This window comes from Loxodonta africana, chromosome 11 (genome assembly GCF_030014295.1).
Source record: "Loxodonta africana isolate mLoxAfr1 chromosome 11, mLoxAfr1.hap2, whole genome shotgun sequence".
Taxonomy (NCBI): Eukaryota; Metazoa; Chordata; class Mammalia; order Proboscidea; family Elephantidae; genus Loxodonta; species Loxodonta africana.
Window position 1 is genome coordinate 12,340,188 of NC_087352.1, and position 22,158 is coordinate 12,362,345.

Consider the following 22,158-nt stretch of genomic DNA (forward strand, 5'->3'; position numbering starts at 1 on the left):
CAGCAAAGAAGCAGAGAGTGGGAAGGATGGCTGGTGTCAGAATTGGTGAGAAGGTTGGAGAGTGGAGGTATGTTTGACCTCTAACTCACGGGAATCAGCTTTGGGCTGATCCTAGTCATCATCCCCCATGAAGTTAGATAGACTCTGATGCTGCTATTACTCCCACCGTTTTACACTAGGACACACAGCAGAGCAGGGATTTGAGTGCAGTAAGCCTTTATCCTAAAGTCGAGTTTTTAGCCACCAGGCAGTAACTCCCACACATCAGGTATTACACTGGTAGAAAAAGATTCTACATGCACTCGTAACCAGCACTATCAACCATATACCATGCTGTGAAATTTTTGAGTACCCACCATCTTGCTGGATTCTCACGAGAATCCTAGGAGGTGAATTCTGTTACTCTCATTTGATAAATAAAGAAATGGAAGCTCAGAGAGGCCAAGCTACTTGCCCAGTGTCACACAGCTAATAAATGGTAGTGTTGAGATTCAAGCCCAAGAGTGTCTACTCTGTGGTGTCCTGAGCCTTGGGTCAGCCCCTGTATCAGGGTGTGCAGGCCTCCACACACTCTGGTTTGTGCCTGGGGCTGCTGAGACTGACAGAGTGTGGTGCAGATGGCACTCAGTTCTGGGATATGCCTATAGCTTCTGTTTCTTCCCTTGTGGAAATCTGGTTATTGAGCAACCAGGTAAGAAATCTGGCTACCCTGCTGGAGAGACTGCATGGAGAAGAGAGGCCCTGAGGCTACACAGAGAGGGTGAGAGGAGACTTGCCGTTCCAGCATCCCAGCATCCCTACTCGAGCCTCTAGATGACTCCAGCCCTGCAGGGCCCTCTGAATGCATTCACATGAGAGACCGCCAGGCAAGACCAGCAGAACTGCCTGGCTGAGTCCAGTCAAACCAGAAAACTGTGAGCAATAATAAAAGCGTTACTGTTTGAAGCCACTAAGATTTTTGGGTCAAATTTTTATGAAATGATTCCAAGGACACAAAAGAGCTTCTGAAAAAATCATCCCAGCAACCTCAATGAATTAGCATGGTGCACTAGTTTCCCTAGGGCTGCTGTAACGAGTATTACTACAAACTCACTGACTTAAAGCAACACAGATTTAGTATTTTACAGTTCCAGAGCTGAGAAATCCAAAATGGGTCTCACTAGCTCAGAGGCACCTCGGAAGAAAGGCCTGGCGATCTACTTCCAAAAACATCAACCACTGAAAACCCTATGGAGCACAGTTCTACTCTGAGCACCGATGCCACGAGTCGGCGTCAACTGAACAGCAACTGGTAGGTCAAACTCAAAGTACAGGAAGGGCTGCGTTCCTTCAGGAGGTTCTAGGAGAAAATCCATTTCCTTGCCTTTTCCAGCTTCTAGAGGTTGTATTCCTTGGTTTATGAGCCCATCCTCCATCTTCAAAGCCATGAGTGTAGCATCTTCAAATCTCTGTGGCTCTCCTGCCTCCTCTTTCACATATAAGGACCTTTGTGAAAACCCTGGACGCTTGCTGGCACAGTAATTTAGAGTTTGGCTGTTAATCAAAAGGTTGGCAGTTCAAACCCACCAGCTGCTTCTTGGAAGCTCTATGGAGCAGCTCTACTTTGTCCTATAGGGTAGTTACGAGTTGGAACCGACTCACTGGCAACGGGTTTGGTTTGTTTGGTGAAAACCCTATGGGGTGCAGTTCTACTCTGACACACATGGGGTTGCCGTGAGTCAGAACTGAGTGGACAGCAACAGGTTTGGTTCAGTTTGGTGACTACACTGGGCCCACCCAGATAATCAGGATAATCTCCCCATCTCAAAATCCTTAACTTAATCACACCTGCCAAGTCCCCTTTGCCACTTAAGCACAGGTTCTGGGATGAGGACATGGGCGCTTTGAGAGGTTATTATGCTGCCTACCACACCTGGTTAGCTAGAAACAAACTGGAATTCTCCTACTGCCCAGAGCCACCCCACAACCCCCTGGAAGCATCAGCAGTGCGCAAGAGGGGCCCAACCTGCCTGGCATCACCAACGCATTTTATTTTTTCTCCCCCAGGACCTCTTTGTTTAAAAAGACTTTGCCTCTCCAACACAGGGCATCACTGCCATTTGTGCTCCTTGCTTGCCTTGTTCTTTCCTCCTGCAGACACACCTACCTCTCTAGCCTCAGCTGTGAGAAGACCCAGTTGGGAAAGTCAATGCTGAGTCAGAAGAATCCAAGCCCAAGGCACGGGGGCTAGACGTGCTGGTCAGCCTGGGAGGCCTGACCCGGGAGAACGCATGGCCACCCCGCAGCTCTGCGAAATTTCAATCACAGTCTGGGGCCGCGGCAAAGGGCGTTAGCCGTGTGAAGGCAGTAACAACACAGTCAAAAAAAAAAAAAAAATATGTAACTATAATTAGTCAGTGCACTCCAATATCTAAGAGCATCTCAAACTAACCAAACCTAACCCACTGCCGTCGAGTCGGTTCTGACTCAGAGAGATCCTATAAGACACAGTAGTAGGGTTTCCAAAGCTACAATGTTTATGGAGCCCTGGTGGCGAAGTGGTTAAGAGACTGGCTGCTAACCAAAAGGTTGGCAGTTTGAATCCACCAGCTGTCCCTTGGAAACCCTATGGGGCAGTTCTACCCTGTCCTATAGGGTCACTATGAGTCGGAATCAGCTCGACAGCAACAAGTTTAATGTTTACAGAAGCCAACTGCCACAACTTTGTCCTGCAGAGCGGCTGGTGGGTTCAAATTGCTGACCTTTTGGTTAGCAACCGAGCACTTAACCACTGCGCCACCAGGGCTCCCATCTCAAACTAAAGTTGTCCCAAACTGGGCTCTCGATCCTTCCTATCTAACCGGCCTCTCCCCCACTCTGCCATGGCGCCCCCATGCAATCCACGGGAAATCCTGCCAGCTCTACCTTCAAAACAAACCTAGTTATTTATTACCGAGGGGAAAAGGTTCCTTTACAGTGGAGACCTGATAGTCACCGCCTTAACCAAGGGATCCAAGTGACCATTACAAACAAGGGAACAAACAGACAACAGGGGCCCTTTGAGGTGACAACCATAGCAGGACATACCATCATGTCTGTGATGTGTGTTCCTGCCAAAGCCGCTCAGCATGAATCTAATCAGTGGAAGCAGTCAGAAAACTTCAGATTGTGGAACGCTCCACGGGGCAGCTGGCTTAGCCTCTTCCAAATGTTAATTTCATGAAAAAGCAAGAAAGGGCAGGGAGACTGTCCTAGAGCAGGGGCCAGCAAATAAATTCTGTAAAGGTCCAGGGAGTAAATACTTTGTGGCCCATACAAACTCAACTGTGCAACTGTAGACAATGTAGTGGGATGGCTGTGTTCTAATAAAACTTTATTCATAAGCACAGGCGGTGGGCCAGATTGCCAAACCCTGTTGCAGATTAAAGGGGACTAAAGAGGCATGAATGCAGCTCTGATGGTGCAGTACTCAGCCGCTAACCAAAAGGTCGGCGATCGAGTTCACTGGCCGCTCTGCAGGAGAAAGATGTGGCAGTCTGCTCTGGTAAAGGTTACAGCCCTGGAAACCCTATGGGGCAGTTCCACCCTGTCCTACAGGGTCACTGTAAAAATGATATGGTGGAGGCATCTGGCCTCCTCTAACTTCACCAAGCGGGAGAAGAATCAACATCAACAGCCCAAGGCTGATTCCTATGAGGCAGAGACATACCTCCTCTCTCCAACCTTTTTACCAATTCTGACACCAGCCATCCCTCCCACAGCACTCTCTACATCTCTGCTGGATACGATAATTCATTGCAATGGCTACACCGAACTCACAGACAATACTCATGATTATGGGGTTTATTAGGGAAATAACAGGGTACAACTCAGGGTCAGGAATGACTCAGGATACAGTTCTTCACTCAGGACAGCCTCTTCTCAGCTATGCCCACAGGTAGGCCCCTCTCTGGCCCTTGGCCTCTCAGCCCCTTGGACTGGCCTCTGCCCTCCAAGTCTTACAAAGCTATTTAGCTCTGCCACTAAGTGCTCGAGGGCATCCTCTCCACCAGCAAGCCTCAGTCCAAAGGCGGCACTCAGCTCTCTTGCTCCATGAGTTGGTACACCTACTACAACTGCCTTACTCCATGAGCCGCGAAGCCCACTGTGCCATCTTGTGCCAGTCTCCTGGTTCTGCTACCGCCGTTTCTCTGCTACCACTTCTCACCATCTTACACAGTGTCCAGTGTTACAGCTCTCTCTGTCTCCGGGGTCTAGCAGGTTCTCAGTGCAGGGACCCTGGGTCCAAAGGGTGCGCTGTATACCCGTCTCTTCTTCTTAGCAGTAGTAAGGTCTCCCTGTCCGCCTCTGGGATGGCTCACTTTAAGCCTAGCAGGATGGCGAAACTGACCAAGCCCCTTGTTAGGGTTCCATACGCCTTATTTGCATGGTCTCACCCCTACAAGAGTCCCATGCATCTTATCGGCATTATTAACAAGCTACCCAATTGCCTTGGTGGGCCACAAGAACCTCATTTGCATAGTCCCACCCAATTATTTGGTGGGAGGAGTTACAAGACCATGGTTGGAAAGGCCATATAAAAGCAATCCATCACACCACAGCTGCTGAGTTAGCAATGACTCGACAGCAATTGGTTTGGTTTTGGTTTAAAGAGGCACGATAACCACATGCAGTGCATGATCCTTGTTCAGATTCTAGACTGAAACAGAGAGAGAGAGAGAGAGAAAATCTAAAAGGGACATCTGGGGGACAATTGGAGAAATTAGAATATGAGCTACATGTTAAATATAAGCTATATATTAAATAATATTGTTACTAAGGTTAAACTTCTCAGGCATGATATCCATATTGTGTTATGTAGGAGAATGTCGAATGCAGGAGATACAGGCTGAAATATTTAGGAGTGAAGTATCACGTCTGTAACTTGTTTTCAAATAGTTCATTAAAAAAAAGAGCATGTGTGTATACACACACACACAGATATGAGACAGAAGATAAAGCAAATCTGTCAAAGTATAACGATTGCTAAATTAGGTGGTGAGGGATATATGAGTGATAACTATACTATTCCTTCAATTTTTTTGAGGGTTTGAAATTTGATAAAATAAGCCACTCTCCCCTCCTGCCTGGACTACTGCAGGCACCTCTTCACTGGGTTCCCTTCCACCCTCACCCCACACTATTGCCAAAAGGATCCATCCTATGAAAATGTGAATCAGGGACAACTGGATCTCCACGTGCAAAAGCATGAAGTTGGACCCTTACCTCACACCATATCTGAAAAATAACTAAAAATGGATCAACGACCTAAACACAAGAACTGAGACCACAAAACTCTTAGAAGAAATCATAAGGGTAAAGCGTCAAGATCTTGTTAGTGACAGTGGGTTCTTAGATACGACACCAAAAGCACAAGCAACAAAAGAAAAAATAGGTAAGCTGGACTTCACCAAAATTAAAAATTTTTGCACATCAAAGGACTTTATTATGAAAGTGAAGGGACGACCTACAGAATAGGAGAAAATATTTGATAACTATATATCTGATAAGGGTTTAATATCTAAAATCTATAAAAGAACTCCTATAGCTTAACAAATATAACAACCCAATTAAAAAATGGGCAAAGGGCCTGAATATTTATCCAAAGAAGATATACAAATGACCAATAAGCACATGAAAAGATGCTCAAAGTCATTACCGTGTTTTTTTTCAAATAAGCAAATACACTCTTTTTTGTCAGCTACGCAACCCCCCACGTGTTATTTTCATAAGCACGCTATGCCAATTTTTTTTTACATGTTGCTGGCTTTAATTGGCAATAAAAAGACATAAGTAACCTATGAAATGAGCAGGCCTAACATAACCTAATGGTTTCACTTAAGACAATTTGACAAGGTTTTCACATTCATAACTAATGTGCTATAATTATCAAACGTATAGCTTTGATTGTTTATTTTCCAATTACTGGGGGACTACCAAACTAAATCCATGGTTTCTTGACCATGGCTTATCCTTTTATTATAAAATTATGATCAAAAACAACATTTTCGGCTTATTTTTTTACACATAAGCAGGAGATTAAAGAAAATGAACAGAATGAAAGAATATGAACAGAATGATATGATTTACCTGTAATACTGGAAGATGGGTGAATGTGGCCAAAATTCACTTCTGGAAATGTCACAAGACACGTATGGTATATGCGTGGGCCCCTTTGCCAGAACTGTTTTACTTAATTTCATCATTTCCACGTGTTATATGTGTGGGTGTGTTATTTACATGGGCATGTTATTTGTGGAAAAATACAGTAGTCATGAAGGAAATACGAGTCAAAACCACAAGGAGATACCACTCCATACCCACTCGGATGGCTATTATCAGCTGCTGTGGAAAACAGTTTGGCGGTTCCTCAAAAGTTAAACATAGAATTACCAGTAATCCCACCCCTAAATATCTAAAAGAACTGAAAACAACCGTTGAAAGAAATACTTGTACACAAATGTTTACTGTAGCACTATTTACAATAACCAAGAGGTGGAAATCACCCAAGTGTCCATCAGCAAATGAATAGAGAAACAAAATGTGGCCATAAAGGGAAATGAAAAGTTCTGATACACGCTACCACATGGTTGAGCCTTGAAAAGATTATGCTGAGTGAAGTAAGCCAGACACAAACAAATATTGTATGATCCCACTTACACGAAATATCTAGAATAGGCAAATGCATAGAGACAAAAGTTTATTAGTGGTTGGTTACCAGGGGCTAGGGAGAGAGGGAAATGGGAGTTACTGCTTAGGGGGTTGTTATGGATTGAACTGTGTCCCCCAAAAATATGTGTTGTAAATTCTAACCTCTATGCCTGTGATTATAATCCCACTTGGGAATGGGTTTTGTCATGTTAATGAGACAATATTAGAATAGGATATGTCTTCAATCAATCTCCTTTGAGATATAACAGAGATTAAACAAGCAAGCAAGCAGGGAGAATGGGGGAAAATGGAAGCCAAGCCACATGAGGATTACCCAGGAGCAGAAGCTCAGAGACGAGAACCTTCCCCCAGAGCCGACCAAGAGAGAAAGCCTTCCCCTAGAGCCGGCACCCTGAATTAAGACTTCTGGCCTCCTAAACTCTGAGAAAATAAATTTCTGTTTCTTAAAGCCACCCACTTGTGGTATTTCTGTTATAGTAGCACTAGATAACTAACACAGAGGTCCTGAGTTTGTTTAAAACTGAAAGCCAAACCCACTGCAGTCAAGTGGATCCCAACTCATAGTGATCCTATAGGACTAAGTAGAACTGTCCCATAGGGTTTCCTAGCCCACAAACTTTATAGAAGCTGGTGGGTTTCAACCACTGACCTTTTGGTTAGCAACTGAGTGCTTAACGACTGCACCACCAGGGCTCCTTAATTTCTGTTTAAAAAACAAACTCTGCCACGCATTCAATTCTGACTCATAGCAACCCTATGGGACAAAGCAGAACTACCCCATAGGGTTTCCAAAGAGTGGCTGGTGGATTTGAATTGCTGACCTTTTGGTGAGCTGCCACAGCTCTTAACCACTGCGCCACCAGAGCTCCAGTTTCTGTTTAGAAGAATGAAAAATTTCTGGAAACAGGCAGTAGTGATGGGTGCACAACATGGTGAATTTAATTAATGTCATTGAATTGTACTTACAATGGTTAAAACGGCAATGTTTTTGTTTTATGTTTTGCCACAATAAAATTATTTTTAAAAATACATGCATATTTGTATGTATTATACATTGTTAATTCTTTTCTTTCTTTTCCAGATTCGCTGGAACTTACGCTTGGGCAAATTCACTCCAGAGGCCTCACATACAAAAACTTCTGTCTCCTTTGACCTTCTTTTTTTTTTTAATTAATTTTCATTAAGCTTCAAGTGAACATTTACCGTTCCAATCAGTCTGTCACATGTAGGTTTACATACATCTTACTCCCTTCTCCCACTTGCTCTCCCCCTATTGAGTCAGCCCTTTCAGTCTCTCGTTTCGTGCCAATTTTGCCATCTTCCCTCTCTCTCTATCTTCCCATCCCCCCTCCAGTCAAGAGTTGCCAACACACTCTCCAGTGTCCACCTGATTTAATTAGCTCACTCTTCATCAGCATCTCTCTCCCCCCCACTGACCAGTCCTTTTCATGCCTGATGAGTTGTCTTCGGGGATGGTTCCTGTCCTGTGCCATCAGAAGTTCTGGGGAGCATTTTCTCTGGGATTCCTCTAGTCGCAGTCATACCATTAGGTATGGTCTTTTCATGAGAATTTGGGGTCTGTATCCCATTGGTCTCCTGCTCCCTCAGGAGTTGTCTGTTGTGCTCCCTGACAGGGCAGACATCGATTGTGGCCGGGCACCAACTAGTTCTTCTGGTCTCAGGATAATGTAGGTCTCTGGTTCATGTGGCCCTTTCTGTCTCTTGGGTTCTTAGTTGTCGTGTGACCTTGGTGTTCTTCCTTTGCCTTTGCTCCAGGTGGGTTGAGACCAATTGATGTATCTTAGATGGGCGCTTGTTGGCATTTAGGACCCCAGGCGCCACAATTCAAAGTGGGATGCAGAATGTTTTCATAATAGAATTATTTTGCCCGTTGACTTAGAAGTCCCCTCAAACCAAGTTCCCCAGACCCCAGCCCCTGCTCCGCTGACCTTTGAAGCTTTCATTTTATCCCGGAAACCTCTTTGCTCTTAAAAGTCCAGTCCAATTAGGCTGACCTTCCTTGTATTGAGTGTTGTCTTTCCCTTCACCCAAAGCAGTTCTTATCTACAGATTGATCAATAAAAAGCCCTCTCCCTCCCTCCCTCCCTCCCCCCTTTGCAACCACAAAAGTATGTGTTCTCCGTTTTTTCTATTTCTCAAGATCTTATAATAGTGGTCTTATACAATATTTGTCCTTTTGCCTCTGACTCATTTCACTCAGCATAATGCCTTCCAGATTCCTCCATGTTATGAAATGTTTCAGAGATTCGTCACTGTTCTTTATCGATGCGTAGTATTCCATTGTGTGAATATACCACAATTTATTTACCCATTCATCCGTTGACGGACATCTTGGTTGCTTCCAGCTTTTTGCTATAGTAAACAGAGCTGCAATAAACATGGGTGTGCATATATCTGTTTGTGTGAAGGCTCTTGTACCTCTAGGGTATATTCCGAGGAGTGGGATTTCTGGGTTGTATGGTAGTTCTATTTCTAACTGTTTAAGATAACGCCAGGTGGATTTCCAAAGTGGTTGTACCATTTTACAATCCCACCAGCAGTTCCTTTGACCTTCTTGATATACACAAAACATTTCGGCTGACACACAGCTTTAATCTATATATATGTTCAAATGTTCTAAACTGACATTCGACAGATTCTCTGCTTCTTCTGACAAGCTTAACTTTTAATTGCTCTGTATACCTTGCCTTTTGCCTGACTTGATAGAAAGATAAAATTAATAGCCAGCTACAACTTCAAAGTATAGGAAAAAAATGCTTTGTTCTTCAAGAAAAGGTTTAAACACAGAAGAAAACATTCTTTGATGGTTACGAGGGTGTGGAGGGAGGGAGAGGGGAATTCACTAACTAGATAGTAGACAAGAAGTATGTTAGGTGAAGGGAAGGACAACTCACAATACAGGGGAAGTCAGCACAACTGGACTAAACCAAAAGCTAAGAAGTTCCCTGAACACAAGCAAACACTTCGAGGGACAGTGTAGCAGGGGCAGGGGTCTGGGGACCATGGTTTCAGGGGACAGCTAGGTTAACTGGCATAACAAAGGTTATTAAATAAATAGTCTGCATCCCACTTTGGTGCGTGGAGTCTAGGCTCTTAAAAGCTAGCGAGTGGCCACCTAAGATGCATCAATTGGTCCCAACCCACCTGGAGCAAAGGAAAATGAAGAACACCAAAGATACAAGAAAAACATTAGCCCAAGAGACAGAAAGGGCCACATAAACCAGAGACTCCATCAGTCTGAAACCAGAAGAACTAGATGGTGCCCAGCAACCAATGACTGCCCTGACAGGAACACAACAGAGAGTCCCTGACGGAGCAGGAGAAAAGTGGGGTACAGAACTTAAATTCTAGTAAAAAGACCAGACTTAATGGTCTGACTGAGACTGGAGGGACCCCAGAAGACATGGCCCCTGGTCTCTCTGTTAGCCTAAAACTAAAACCATTCCCGAAGCCAACTCTTAAAAGATTAGACTGGACTGTAAGACCTAAAATGATACTTGTGAAGAGGGCGCTTCTTAGCTCGAGTAGATACATGCCACTAAATGGGCAGCTCCTGTCTGGAGGCAAGATGAGAAGGCAGAGGGGGACAGGAGCCGGCTGAATGGACACAGGAAATCGGAGGTGCAAAGGAGGAGCGTGCTGTCACATTATAGGCAGAGCAACTAGGGTCACATAACAATGTGTGTATAAATTTTTATATGAGAAACTAACTTGAGTTGTAAACTTTCGCTTAAAGCATAATAAAAAAAAATGCCTTGTTCTATGTTTTTCCCTATTTTCTGTTATCAAAATAAACCCCTTGCTTGATCTTTGTTGGGGGAGCACATTCCTTAGTTACTAGTAAGGTGCCACCCATCCACGATCTATAAAACAAACAAAACTTTAAATTATAACATTGGTTGGATTTACTTTTTTGACATATATTTTCCCCCAATTTACAATGGGGTTCCATTCTCATGACTGTCATAAGTCGGTTCTGACGTAAGCTGAAAACTTTTTTTTTTTAGTTTTCATTATTATTGCCTTTTATTATTAGTATCTTTATAAATCTGATCTTTGAACATCTTTGAGTTCGATAACATCTCTGAGAACGATAACATCAGAGTGACGCACTGCAAGACTGTATGTAGTACATATTATTAACAACAAGACGCACAAGAAAAAAGCACAGACGGTCGTAAGTGCAGTTGGTGGTAACGCGAGTACGTTGTAAATCGGGGACTACCTGTATATGTATACACATTCTCCTCTGCAGAGAACACTCCAGCAGCAAAGCCAAACACTGGCCATGGCCCACAGGCCTTGAATGTTCTGCCCTTCTTCCCCACCACCATCGGTTTCCTCTGTCAATCTCCACTCTGTCTGTCCCCTCCTGCCCCACTGACCTCCTCGATGTTCTTCCAGTGTGCCACGCATGCTCCCCCGGGGGTCCTCGCATGTGCAGTTCCTTTGGGCTGGAATGCCTTCCCCAGATGCCCACATTGCCGGGTCCCTCACCACCTTTGGGTCTATTCAGTGAGGTCTCCCCATAACCCCATCTAAGCATACAACCTTCCTCCAGATATTCTTGCTGTTACCGCAAATCGCGGGTTTGAGCTGCCTGCCGCAAAGCCAATACTGAGACAGGAGGAGGTAAGAAGGCTTTATTGAATACCGGTATTCAAGAGACAGAGGGGGTTAAATTCTTCCCAAATCCTATCTACACTAAAGGGTTGATGGGAGGGTTTTATATGGGGAAGATCAGGGTTACCTAATGTTTTGAGCATGTAATCCACAGATGGTCTTATACATCACAAAACTAAAAAACTCTTTATTAAACTAAAGATAAACATGTCAGGCATCCGGACTCTAATCGGTATATTTGTAACAGGCTGAAAAACTCTCATAAGAATCTCTCGGCTAGTGGAGCTGTTTTACCAAGTCCACTGTGGTGAGATAGGGAGCAAGAAAGCCTTCCTGTCGGTTTTCAAGAGAAGAAAGAAAGAAGAAAAGAGACCAAGGCCACAGGAGCTCAGACAGCTCCGCACCCCTTTGGAAGAGACCGGTGCAGCTGGTGAAAAAATGTTTAGAGATTACTTAGAGCGTCGTTATGGCATTAGTCATGTCAAGCTCTCAATCACCCATTTTGAATAGGGGAAAACATGTTGTAAGGTATTAGGGTGTTTAAGAGTGGAACAGGCTGCTCAGCTATATTTTGAACAGAGCCTGCACCATTTTCCAAGGACTGGAGATTAATCACAGCTTACACAGCTATACTAAAACAAATGAGAAAATATATTCTCTCTAATATTAAAACACTAAAGAAAATGCATTTTCGCTACTTCATTGCTTCTGTTTTTCTGGGTTTTTCTCCATAGTAATCATTGCTCTTTAATGTACTTCATATTTTAACTATTTGTTTTGTTTATTGTCTGGCTTCCCCACAAGTAAGGTCACCCCGGGGCAGGGGAAACCTTTTGCCTCTTTCTTCTGCTGTATCCACAACATCTGCAAAAGCCACAACTCGGCACTAGGCACTGACTCAACATTTTATACACATTTAATCCTCACAGCAACGTGGTATCATTTATAGTATAAATACATAAAATGGGGATTACAGTAGCATCTACCTCACAATAATTTCTGAAGCTTCAATGCTGTAACAACTGTGAAGTGCTCAGCACACTGCCTGGCACAAAGTAAGTGCTCAATTAATGTTATATAACACCCAAGAGCTTGGCTGCTTGGCAGTTCAAATTCAGCAGCCACTCCTCGGAAACCCTATGGGGCAGTCCTACTCTGTCCCACACAGTCACTACGAGTAAGAATCGACTCGACGGCAATGGGTTTAAGGGGTTATACAGACGTGGAAGGAGCCCTGGTAGCACAGTGGTTAAGTGCTAAGGTACTAACTGAAAGTAGGCTGTTTGTACCAACCAGCTGCTCAGTAGGAGAAAGATGAGGCAATCTAAAAAAAAAAAAAAAGACCAGGCTTATTGGTCTCACAGAGGCTGGAGGAACCGCAAAAGTATGGTTCCCAGACACCCTGTTAACTCAGTACTGAGGCTCACCCATCAGCCACAGACAGGTCTATAGCACCAAAAATAACACACGAGACATATGCTTCATAGTTCATTCATGTATGAGACTAATGGGCACATCAGCCCCAGTGCAAAGACAAGAAGGCAGAAAGGGACAGGAAAACTGGACAAATGGAAACAGGTAACCTGGGGTGATGAAGAGGAGAGTGCTGACACATCGTGGGGTTGGCAACCAACATTACAAAACAATTTGTGTATTAACTGTTTAATGAGAAACTAATTTGCTCTGTAAACTTTCACCTATGTCACAATTGAAAAAAAAAAAAAAAAAAGATGTGGCAACCTGCTTCCCCTAAAGGTTACAGCTTTGAAAACCCTATGGGCAGTTCCACTATGTCTTATAGTGTCACTATGAATTGGAATCCACTTAACGGCAATGGGTTTGGTTTTGGGTTTATACAGAAGTGGGAACTGAGGGGTTAAATGACCTGCCCAAAGTCACTGAACTGGAAAGAGGTGGAGATCAGATTCAAACCCATGTCAATATGATTCCAGAAGTTACTTTCTAAACCACAGTGCTAAGACATATTACAGTGTTTGGAAGAAAGGCAGTGGCAGGATACAGAGAGCAGGTCTGGGAGTCCAAAGTGCAGGGTTCAAGTCCTGCCTCTGACACAAATCCCATGTGTGACCTCAGGAGTTCACTTCTGCCCTCATGGCCTCAGTTTTCCTTATGAAAACTGGGGAAGTCATTCCTTCCCTGACAAGAGAATAAAATGTTTATGAGGGTCAAATGAGCTGGCTGAAATGAAAGCACTTTGGAAACTGAAATCCAAAATGTTTCCATTCTAAGATCTGCAGCCTTGACAGAGGCCTCACCAAATACCAAAGGACCAAGAACTCTACCTGGGAAAACCAAATGTCCAGAACCCAAACTTACAGGAAAGAAAAAGGGAGCTTCCTTAGCCACTTGGCCTTTGTACACGCTGCTCCCTCTGTCTCAACATCACCCCGTCTCTGTGTTGTCTGATGAGGTCCTCTTCACCTTGCAGGTCTCAGCTCAGATGTCCCCTCTGCTAGGAAGCCGCCCCTGAATCCCAACTGGGTCAGATACCCAGTGGGGCTTCCCATTCCAGGCCTGCCCACTCTGAGCAGTCGCTGTCTGGGGATGGGTCTATCTTCCCCACTGGACCATGAGTTCCTAGAGGGCAGGGACTGGGGCTGGCTCGGTCCCTGCTGTTTCATCAGCCCTGGCCAGCACAGGGCCTGGCACAAAGCAGGTGATCAGAAAATACTAAGTGAAAAGGATGGGCAAATCAATTTATGGGGTTCCCCGACCCAGCAGATTACCTTAAATCCTCTTGTTCTATGCTTCCACAGGCCTATAGTACGTAGTATTTTTTCAGTAGCTCATATTTTGAATGTTTGCACTCGGCTCAGAAGGCCCCACCCCCCTGATCCCTTGCTCTGGGAGCTCACGACCGCCCTGGCCACTCGGCATTGACAATGCGGGATCACTACACAATCCACTGAATGAGTGAATGAACGGCCAAATACAGTATAAGGATGGATTTATGAATAGACGGATGAATCTCCACTCTGGAATTAAAATGCTCCTTTTGCTAGATTCCCAAGCCACACCCCAAACCCAAACCTATTCCCCGGAGTAAAACCGGGGCAAACCAGTGTCCTAAGCAGGTGATGTTCAAGAACCCCCATGGGCAGGAGGTAAACTGAGGCACGGAGGGGAGTTCTGGAAACGAGGCCGCCCAAGGACGGCCTGGCAAAGGACCCCGCCGGGTCTCTTCCCGGCTCCGCCCCCAGATTGTCTCATTCCGGGCACTAACCAAAACCTAAACCCATTGCCAGCGAGCTGATTCCAACTCACGGCGACTCTACAGGACAGAGTAGAGCTGCCCCATAGGCTTTCCAAGGCTGTAATCTTTATGGAAGCAGATTTCCACATCTTTCTCCCGCGGAGCCGCTGGTGGGTTCGAACCGTTGACCTTTCAGTTGGCAGCCGAGGACTTTAGCCACCGCACCACCAGTTTCACCATTCTGGGCAAATCCCACCCAAAGCACTCCCTCCCCCAACACTATTGGCTCTCTTCGGACGTCAGTCGGCACGTATTCTCTTCACCTATTGGCTGGCATTTTTTTTTACGCTGCGAGTAGCCCTACCTCACGCCCGTCCTCTCCATTGGGCTACCCACATGCCCCTCTCCCAGGAACCCTCCCTACTGGCTGCAGGACTTTGTCGGTTAGCGTTCTAATTGGTCATGGACGGATGTCCATCCCCAGAGCAACCAGCTCAGACGGGTCGGAGAATGGAAAGGTTGGAGGGACGTGGGGTCAGACTCACGCTGGGCCGGCGGAAGGCAGATGTAGTTCTTGAAGAACTCGCTTCGGCGGGCGGCTTCCTTAATGCGATTGGCGAGCGGCTTGCTGACCTGCCGGATGCCCAGATAGATCAGCTTCGCCATCGGGAACGCGCCCACCACCATCTTGGCGGTCGCACAGAGCACGCGCAACCTTCCTGACTGGGCGGGGCGCCTCTCACTCTCTCCACTCCTCCCCCGCCCGCCCGTGTTCGTGCGTGCGTGCGTGCGTGGTACGTAGGGGTGCGTACGCTCGGGCGGAGCTGTAGGGGCGCGTCCTGACGTCATCTCGTCGACGCGTACGTCCCGTTGTCGCTCCCTGAGTATGCAAATAACCCAGCGGAAATGGGGCGGTTCTGCGGGCGGTACCGTTAAACGGCTGCCCGCGAGAGTGGATGCATTCCCACGCCCGCCGAGGCTGACGTCACCGCGCTCTTTCGTGACGTCACGCACCGACTTGGAGCTTAATTATTCCTAATTAGGTGTAATAAGTCCCAAGTACACCTTACACCACTGGCTAGAGTTTTCACTGGGAATAAAGAGGAAGCTGGCTGTGTAGTCATACAGACCTGAGTTGAAATCCCCACCCAAAATGCAGTGCCGTCGAGTCGATTCCGATTCATAGCGACCCTGTAGACTCTATAGTTGAAATCCCAGCCTCTCCATTTGCTAGCTGTATGATGTTAGACAGGTGACTTAACCTCTCTGGGCAAAGGTTTTCCCTACTACAAAATCAGAGTAATAATAGCACTTACTTCATTGGGTTGTTGCGAGGCTTTCTTGTGAATCTTGACTGTAAAAATATAATCAAAGGCTGGGTGCTTAGAATGGTGCCACGCACGTAGTAAGCACTCAGTGTTGTTGCTAGGTGCCATGGAGCCAATTTCGACTCATAGCGACCCTATGTACAACAGAAGGAAACACCGCCCAGTCCTTCGCCACAACTCTTGCTATTGTTGCAGCCACTGTGTCAGTCCATCTCGTTGAGGGTCTTCCTCTTTTTCACTGACCCGGTACCAAGCATGATGTCTTTCTCTAGGGACTGGTCCCTCCTGATAACACATCCAATGTGAAGGGCTTGAGGCGGGTCTAGGAAACTTCCAAATTTGCACATAATTTTTTATTATGTATAATGCGCTTCTGTTTCCTCAGTTCCTACAACAGTGCCTGGCACACAGCAGGTGTTCAAAAAATATGTATTGATTGAATGGGAGTCTTGGTGGCACAGTGGTTAAGTGCTTGGCTGCGCACTGAAAAGTTGGCAGTTTGAGCCCACCCAGCGGCTCTGTGGGAAAAAAGACACTTGGCTCCCACAAAGATTTCAGCCTAGGAAACCCTGTGGGGCAGTTCTAGTCAGTCACATAGGGTGGCTATGAGTCAGAATCGACTTGTCAATAAAGAACAAGTCAGTGTCCAGGACTTGCTTTTGTCTCTCCAAGGGAACTGTGTTCAAAATGTTTGGGCCCCCTACATCTCCATCCCAGTAGCTTTACGGTAGTGGGATGGGGTAGCAAGACCACTAGGCCCCCCAAATCCAGGCCACCCTCACTTCTCTCCCCTCCAGCACCATGCCCCCAACTTCCTGCATCTCAGTGCCCTCCCTTTCTTCCTCCCCCACCCCCCTGCAAAGTCACTTTCCTTATTAAATGCATTTTTTCTCCCATTCCCCTCCTCCCTCCTCACCCTTTCTCTGAGAAGGGTTTCCAGGAACCTCTTCTGGGGCAAGGGTGTGTGTGTGTGTGTCTGTGTGTCTGTGTGTGTGTCTGTGTCTGTGTGTGTCTGTGTGTCAGGGGGAGTGGTCACATCTCAGGAGCTTGGAGCCTGTTTACAGACCCATGGGGAGGGAGGGAGGAAGGAAACCTACCAGGAGGGGTGAGAGCTGTCCAGAGAGCTTGGGGTTTCCTCCTGCCCTCCAGACTGGTTGTACAAAGACAGCCACTCCTGGTGACCCCTGAGGGCCAGGGGAGGGAGGGGACACCATCAGCCAGGGCAGGACACCCTGGCCATCCTGAGGCATGGGAACAGAGGCAGAGTCGGGGGGAGAGCAGGAGCCCAGGATGGCTGCAGCACTGACTCACTGCCTGTGTGACCTTGGGCTAGTCGCTTGGCCTCTCTGATGACCGCCTTGGAATAGTCCCTGGGAGATTCTCAGAAGTCCTTCCAGCTCCAGCCCCTGGGTCACCCTCCCACCCTTTTCCCCAGGATGGGTGAGGGGTTAAGTTACATAATCCCAGAGGCCCCCATGCTTCCTCCATCATAGTATTCCTTCAAGATAAATCCCCAAGCTGAGCACTGCCCTCCTCCCCCGCCCCTTCCAGCCGCCACCAGCATTTCCCACTGGATTATCGAGGTTGCCTGCTCTCTAGGCTCCCAGCTTCTGCCCTGATTTTCCCCATATTCCGTCCCCACTCAGCAGGATCCTGGTAAAAGTTAAGTCCCGTGAGCATTATGCTGTTTTAAAGATCTGTCTATATAGGGTCAAACTGACAGCAGCAACTCGAATGGTCAGATAGGAAGCTTAGGGGGTGGGCAGGGAGTTTGTGTCACTGGGGAAGGGCAGTTTGGGAAAGGAGGGTGAGAATGGTTGCGCAACTCAAAGAATATAATCAATGTCACTGAATTGTACATGTAGAAATTGTTGAATTGGGGTATGTTCCGTTGTGTATATTTTCAACAAAAAATAAAATGATTAAAAAAAAAGTTAACTCCAGGCCAGTCCTTCACTCAGAGCCCTGCAATGGGTCTCACTTATCTCAGAGTAAAAGGCAAAGTCCTCACCTGGACTTAGAAGGCCATACACGATCCACCCTGTCCCTGTCCCCATCCGGACATCATCTCCCACTCCTCTCCCCTGCCTCCTTCTGCTCCAGCCTCTTGCTCCCCCTCACACCTCAGGGCCTTTGCACCTACTGTTCCTTCTCCCTGGAATACTCTTCCCCCAGGAGCCACATGGCTGACCCCTCACCTCCATCAGATCTTTGCTCTCATGTTACCTTCTGAGTCAAATGTCACCTCCTCTTCCCTGTGCTGCTTATCTAGATCAGACTCTGTCCCCTCAACCAGCTTTGTTTTACCCCATTACACTAATCAGTTCCAAACATTATTTTTCTTTTATTCTTTTTATGAGTTCTGTGAGGGCAGAGCTGGTGCTGTCTTGGTCACAGTGTTGTTTCCCCACAACGCACAGCACAGGGGCAGGCAGACAGTAGATACAGGTACCAAATAAATCTCTGTCAAATGAATGAATAAATACCCTTCCTCTTTCTCCTGAGCTCCCTTCCCACGCTGGCCCGGCTCCGCCCTCCTCCAGGTAGCCTGCCCTAGTTGCCTTCTCACAGACCCTGACGTTCTACCTCTTCATCCTCTCCATCCTGACTTGGAGAATGCAGCTCTCTCCACCACATAACTGGGAGCTTCCCACAGGCAAAAATGAGCCTTCTACACTCAGCAGCCTTCTCCTCCCACGGTCCCATTGAGTTGCAGAATTCTGCCCTCCTTTGGAAATAATCCGAACTGTCATGGATTCAATTGTGTCCCCAAAAAATGTGTGTCAACTTGGCTAAGCCATGATTCCCAGAATTGTATGGCTGTCCTCCATTTTGTGAATCTGATGTGATTTTCCTATGTGTTGTAAATCCTAATTTCTATGATATTAATGAGGCAGGATTAGAGGCAGTTATGTTCATGAAGCAGGACTCAATCTACAGGATTAGGTTGTATCTTGAGTCAATCTATTTTGTGATATAAAATAGAATGGAGCAGAGAGGATAGGGACCTCATACCACCAAGAAAGCACAGGGAGTGAGCATGTCCTTTGGACCCGGGGCCCATACACTCAGAAGCTCCTACACTAAAGGGAAGATAAATGACAAGGTCCTTCCTCAAAAACCAACAGAGAGAAAAAGCCTTCCCCGGGAGCTGGTGCCCTGAATTTGGACTTCTAGTCTCCTAAACTGTGAGAGAATAAATTTGTTTGTGAAAGCCATCCACTTCTCATATTTCTGTTATAGCAGCAGTAGATAGCTAAGACACTGCCTTTCTTCGATTTTTGTCTTTATCTAATGGAAACCAAATATCCAAATATTTGACTCAATTTACTTGTCCCCTCCTCCAGGAAGCCATCTTTGATCCACAGGCTGGGACATATGTCCCCTTGGACTCTTCCAGCCCCCTGGGCTCCTTGTCCCAGCGCTGACCACTCAGGTGAGGAGTCTGGCCCCCACCACTGGACTGAGCCCCCCAAGGGCAGGGCCGGGCTGTCTCAGTCACCACTGTTGCCAGCAGCGCCCAGCACAGGGCCAGGCACAGTGAAACTGAATTGTTAGGGGGCCATGGTGGCTTCATTTCCCCAATACAAAGATCATAGTTAACCAGTGAAAACACCGACCTCATTCTTTTCCTAGTTTCGTGTATTCTCATGAATATTAACACTGCATTATTTACATATAATTTGCATACACACGACCAGGAGGAAAGGGACGGCCCATGGAATAAGACTTAAGGGTGCTCACTGTGCCAGTGGCTGCAGCATCTTCAGCTGCACCTGGTCCCCCTGGGTGGGGGATGCTGTCGCCCACCCCGCCAAGGCCCTGGCCATGCTGTTCCTCTTGGACGAGAGCGGGGTCTCCAGGGTCAGCGAGACGTTAGCCATCTCCTGAGGCTTGTTGCTGGCCAGGAAGCGGAGCAGGTTGTGCAGGGCCTTGGCCACGTCGCTGCGGGCGCCCTCGTTGACCAGGCAGTAGAGGATAGGGTCGGCCACGCAGTTGAGGCTGGTGAAGGCCAGCGAGCTGTGGTACGCCGAGAAGATTCGCTCCTCGAAGCCGCAGTCCCAGGGGCGGCCCAGGTAGACAGCGCTGCGCGAGAGCAGGAGCACGTGGTAGGGCGCGAAGCAGACCAGCACGATGGCGATGAGGCTCAGCGCCAGGCGCTTGATCTTGGCCTTCTCCTGGCGCTCGGTGGACACGCTGCCCCGCACGGCCCTCAGGATGCCGCAGTACGACAGCAGCATGAGGGCCCACGGGAAGAGGAAGCCCACAAAGACGCGGTAGAGGTTCATCCAAGCCACCCAGCCCTCCATGGGGAACTTCTCGAAGCAGAAGGTGTGGTTGTAGCGGTCCCGGAAGAGTTCATCATGGAACAGGGGCGCCGAGTTAGCGCCCAGCTCGGTGGCCCAGACCACGGAGCTCACGGCCACGGCCGTCTTGACGCGGCGCAGGCGGGCAAAGCGCAGCGGGTGGGCCACGGCCAGGTAGCGGTCCACGGAGATGCAGCAGAGGAAGGCGATGCTGATGTAGATGTTGGTGTAGAAGACGAACCCGAAGAGCTTGCAGGAGCCGGGGCCGTGGATCCAGTTGTCATGGTGCAGGAAGTAGTCGACCCACAGCGGCAGCGTGCAGATGTACAGCAGGTCGGCGATGCTGAGGTTCATCAGGTAGACGCCCAGCTCGTTGCGCTGCCGCACCTGGCGGTAGGCCGCCCACAAAGCCAGGCAGTTGGTGGGCAGCCCCACGCCGATGACGAAGATGTAGAGGAAAGGCGGGAAGAGGTGGTCCACACGGGAGTCCACATGGCAGCCCTCCCACGTGCCGTTGCCCATCGTCGAGGCAAGTCCACTGGCCCACCGGGGCGGTAGGGACTCAGAGGGCTGGAGGCCATCGGACCCCCTGAGCCCCCTCCTCGGAGGCTCAGGGGAACGTAGCGGGAGGCAGGCCCCGGGATGGAGATGAGGTTGACGGTGAACCGTGAGGCAAGCAAGGCAGGGCTTGAGAAGGAAAAGGGAGAGGAGGGACGAAGTTATAGCAAGAGGGAGATTTGGGGGATGGTGGGATTAATGAAGAAACCCCGGTGGTGTAGTGGTTAACTGCTACGGCTGTTAACCAAAAGGTTGGCAGTTCGAATCCTCCAGGTGCTCCTTGGAAACCCTGTGGGGCAGTTCTATTCTGTACTGTGTCCTGTAGGGTCGCTATGAGTCGGAAATGAGTCGATGGCAATGGGTTTTTTTTTGTTTGGTTTGGTTTGGGATTAATGAAGAAGTTTGTCAAAGGTGTTTTTCAGAGATCCAATCAAAGTATACGTGAGGGAGTAAAGAAGTAATCCAAAAAGCGGCCAAGGGGAGTGTTTCTAGAGGGGATGAAGGTATCAGTGGGACAGTGTTGAGGGGAAGGTATTTGTAGAGGTGCTAGGAAGTAAGTGTGACCACATTGCAGTAATGGTGGGATGGGGCGTTCTAGACACTCCTGGAAATATACAGAGCGGTGTTGAGATAGACTCCAGTTGGGGAGTGTTGAAAAGACCTGGCAATGCAGGTGGGGGTGCTGGGATTTCCAGTAAGAAATAAGGAAATAAAGTAACGGATGAGAAGATTGAGGTAAAAGAGGCCACAAGAGAGAGGTAGGTAGGGGTTGGGGGAGGGGCTCAGTCTGAGGAAAGTGGGAAGGGTTTTTGGAAACAGGAAGGAGGTGAGCAAGGGCTAGCTCACAGGATGGGGTGGGGTGCTTGAAAGGGAACAGGGGTGGGGCTCCGGTTTGTCCTGGTGGGGGCTGGGATGAGGTGGCCCCACCCCACAGCCCAGGTCAAAGCTGACTTCACGGTGCCTGTGGGGAGAGAGGACAGTGGTGAGGGGAGTCATGGCCTCTCCAGCTCCCTTCTCCCCACACCCGTCTCTGTAATTCCTGCAGGCTGCCTCCAGTGATACCCCAAGGAGGCAGTTAAGCCGCATCACAAGCAACAGCTCTCTGAAAATCCAGGTTGTGGATGCTAAAAACAAAACCCGACTCAGATTTTAGAATGTTCTTCCAGGAACCATGTAAAATTGGCAACGGCATCCTGCTTTGGGGAATGTTAAACTAGTCCAACCCTGTCATTTCATACGCAGGGAGAAAGGGCCCAGAGAGGCTGGGTCACTCCCCTCAAAGACACACAGCAAGGCAGTGACAGAACCCAGGCTGGGACCAGCCTCCCACTCCTAACCTAGGGTACGCCATTCTTGATAATGATGACGATGGTGATAATAACAGCTAACCCACTGCTCTCAAGTCGACTTCAATTTA

At 47.7% G+C, this 22,158-nt stretch overlaps 3 protein-coding genes across 3 annotated transcripts in view; all 3 read right to left on the reverse strand.

Moving 5' to 3' along the window:
- Positions 1–8,783, reverse strand: part of OPA3 (outer mitochondrial membrane lipid metabolism regulator OPA3) — a 98,846-nt gene extending 90,063 nt beyond the window's left edge. The window contains exon 1 of the mRNA XM_064293829.1: positions 6,109–8,783. The gene's annotated coding sequence lies outside the window, so the exon portion shown is untranslated. The remainder of the gene's footprint in view (positions 1–6,108) is intronic.
- LOC100675353 (OPA3, outer mitochondrial membrane lipid metabolism regulator) overlaps positions 1–15,311 on the reverse strand; it is a 57,029-nt gene extending 41,718 nt beyond the window's left edge. The window contains exon 1 of the mRNA XM_003406460.4: positions 15,094–15,311. Coding sequence (XP_003406508.3) covers positions 15,094–15,235 — 142 coding nt within the window. The 5' untranslated portion in view covers positions 15,236–15,311. The remainder of the gene's footprint in view (positions 1–15,093) is intronic.
- Positions 15,312–18,745: 3,434 nt separating this feature from the next.
- Positions 18,746–21,711, reverse strand: GPR4 (G protein-coupled receptor 4). The gene has a single exon (XM_010586459.3). The coding sequence runs from the start codon at positions 20,703–20,705 to the stop codon at positions 19,617–19,619; it is 1,089 nt and encodes a 362-aa protein (XP_010584761.3). The 5' UTR covers positions 20,706–21,711; the 3' UTR covers positions 18,746–19,616.
- Between the last annotated feature and the right edge of the window lie 447 nt (positions 21,712–22,158).

What these genes read in the sequence shown, in the direction of transcription:
- GPR4 (XM_010586459.3), bottom strand. Translation starts at nt 20,705, where the DNA reads ATGGGCAACGGCACGTGGGAGGGCTGCCATGTGGACTCCCGTGTGGAC.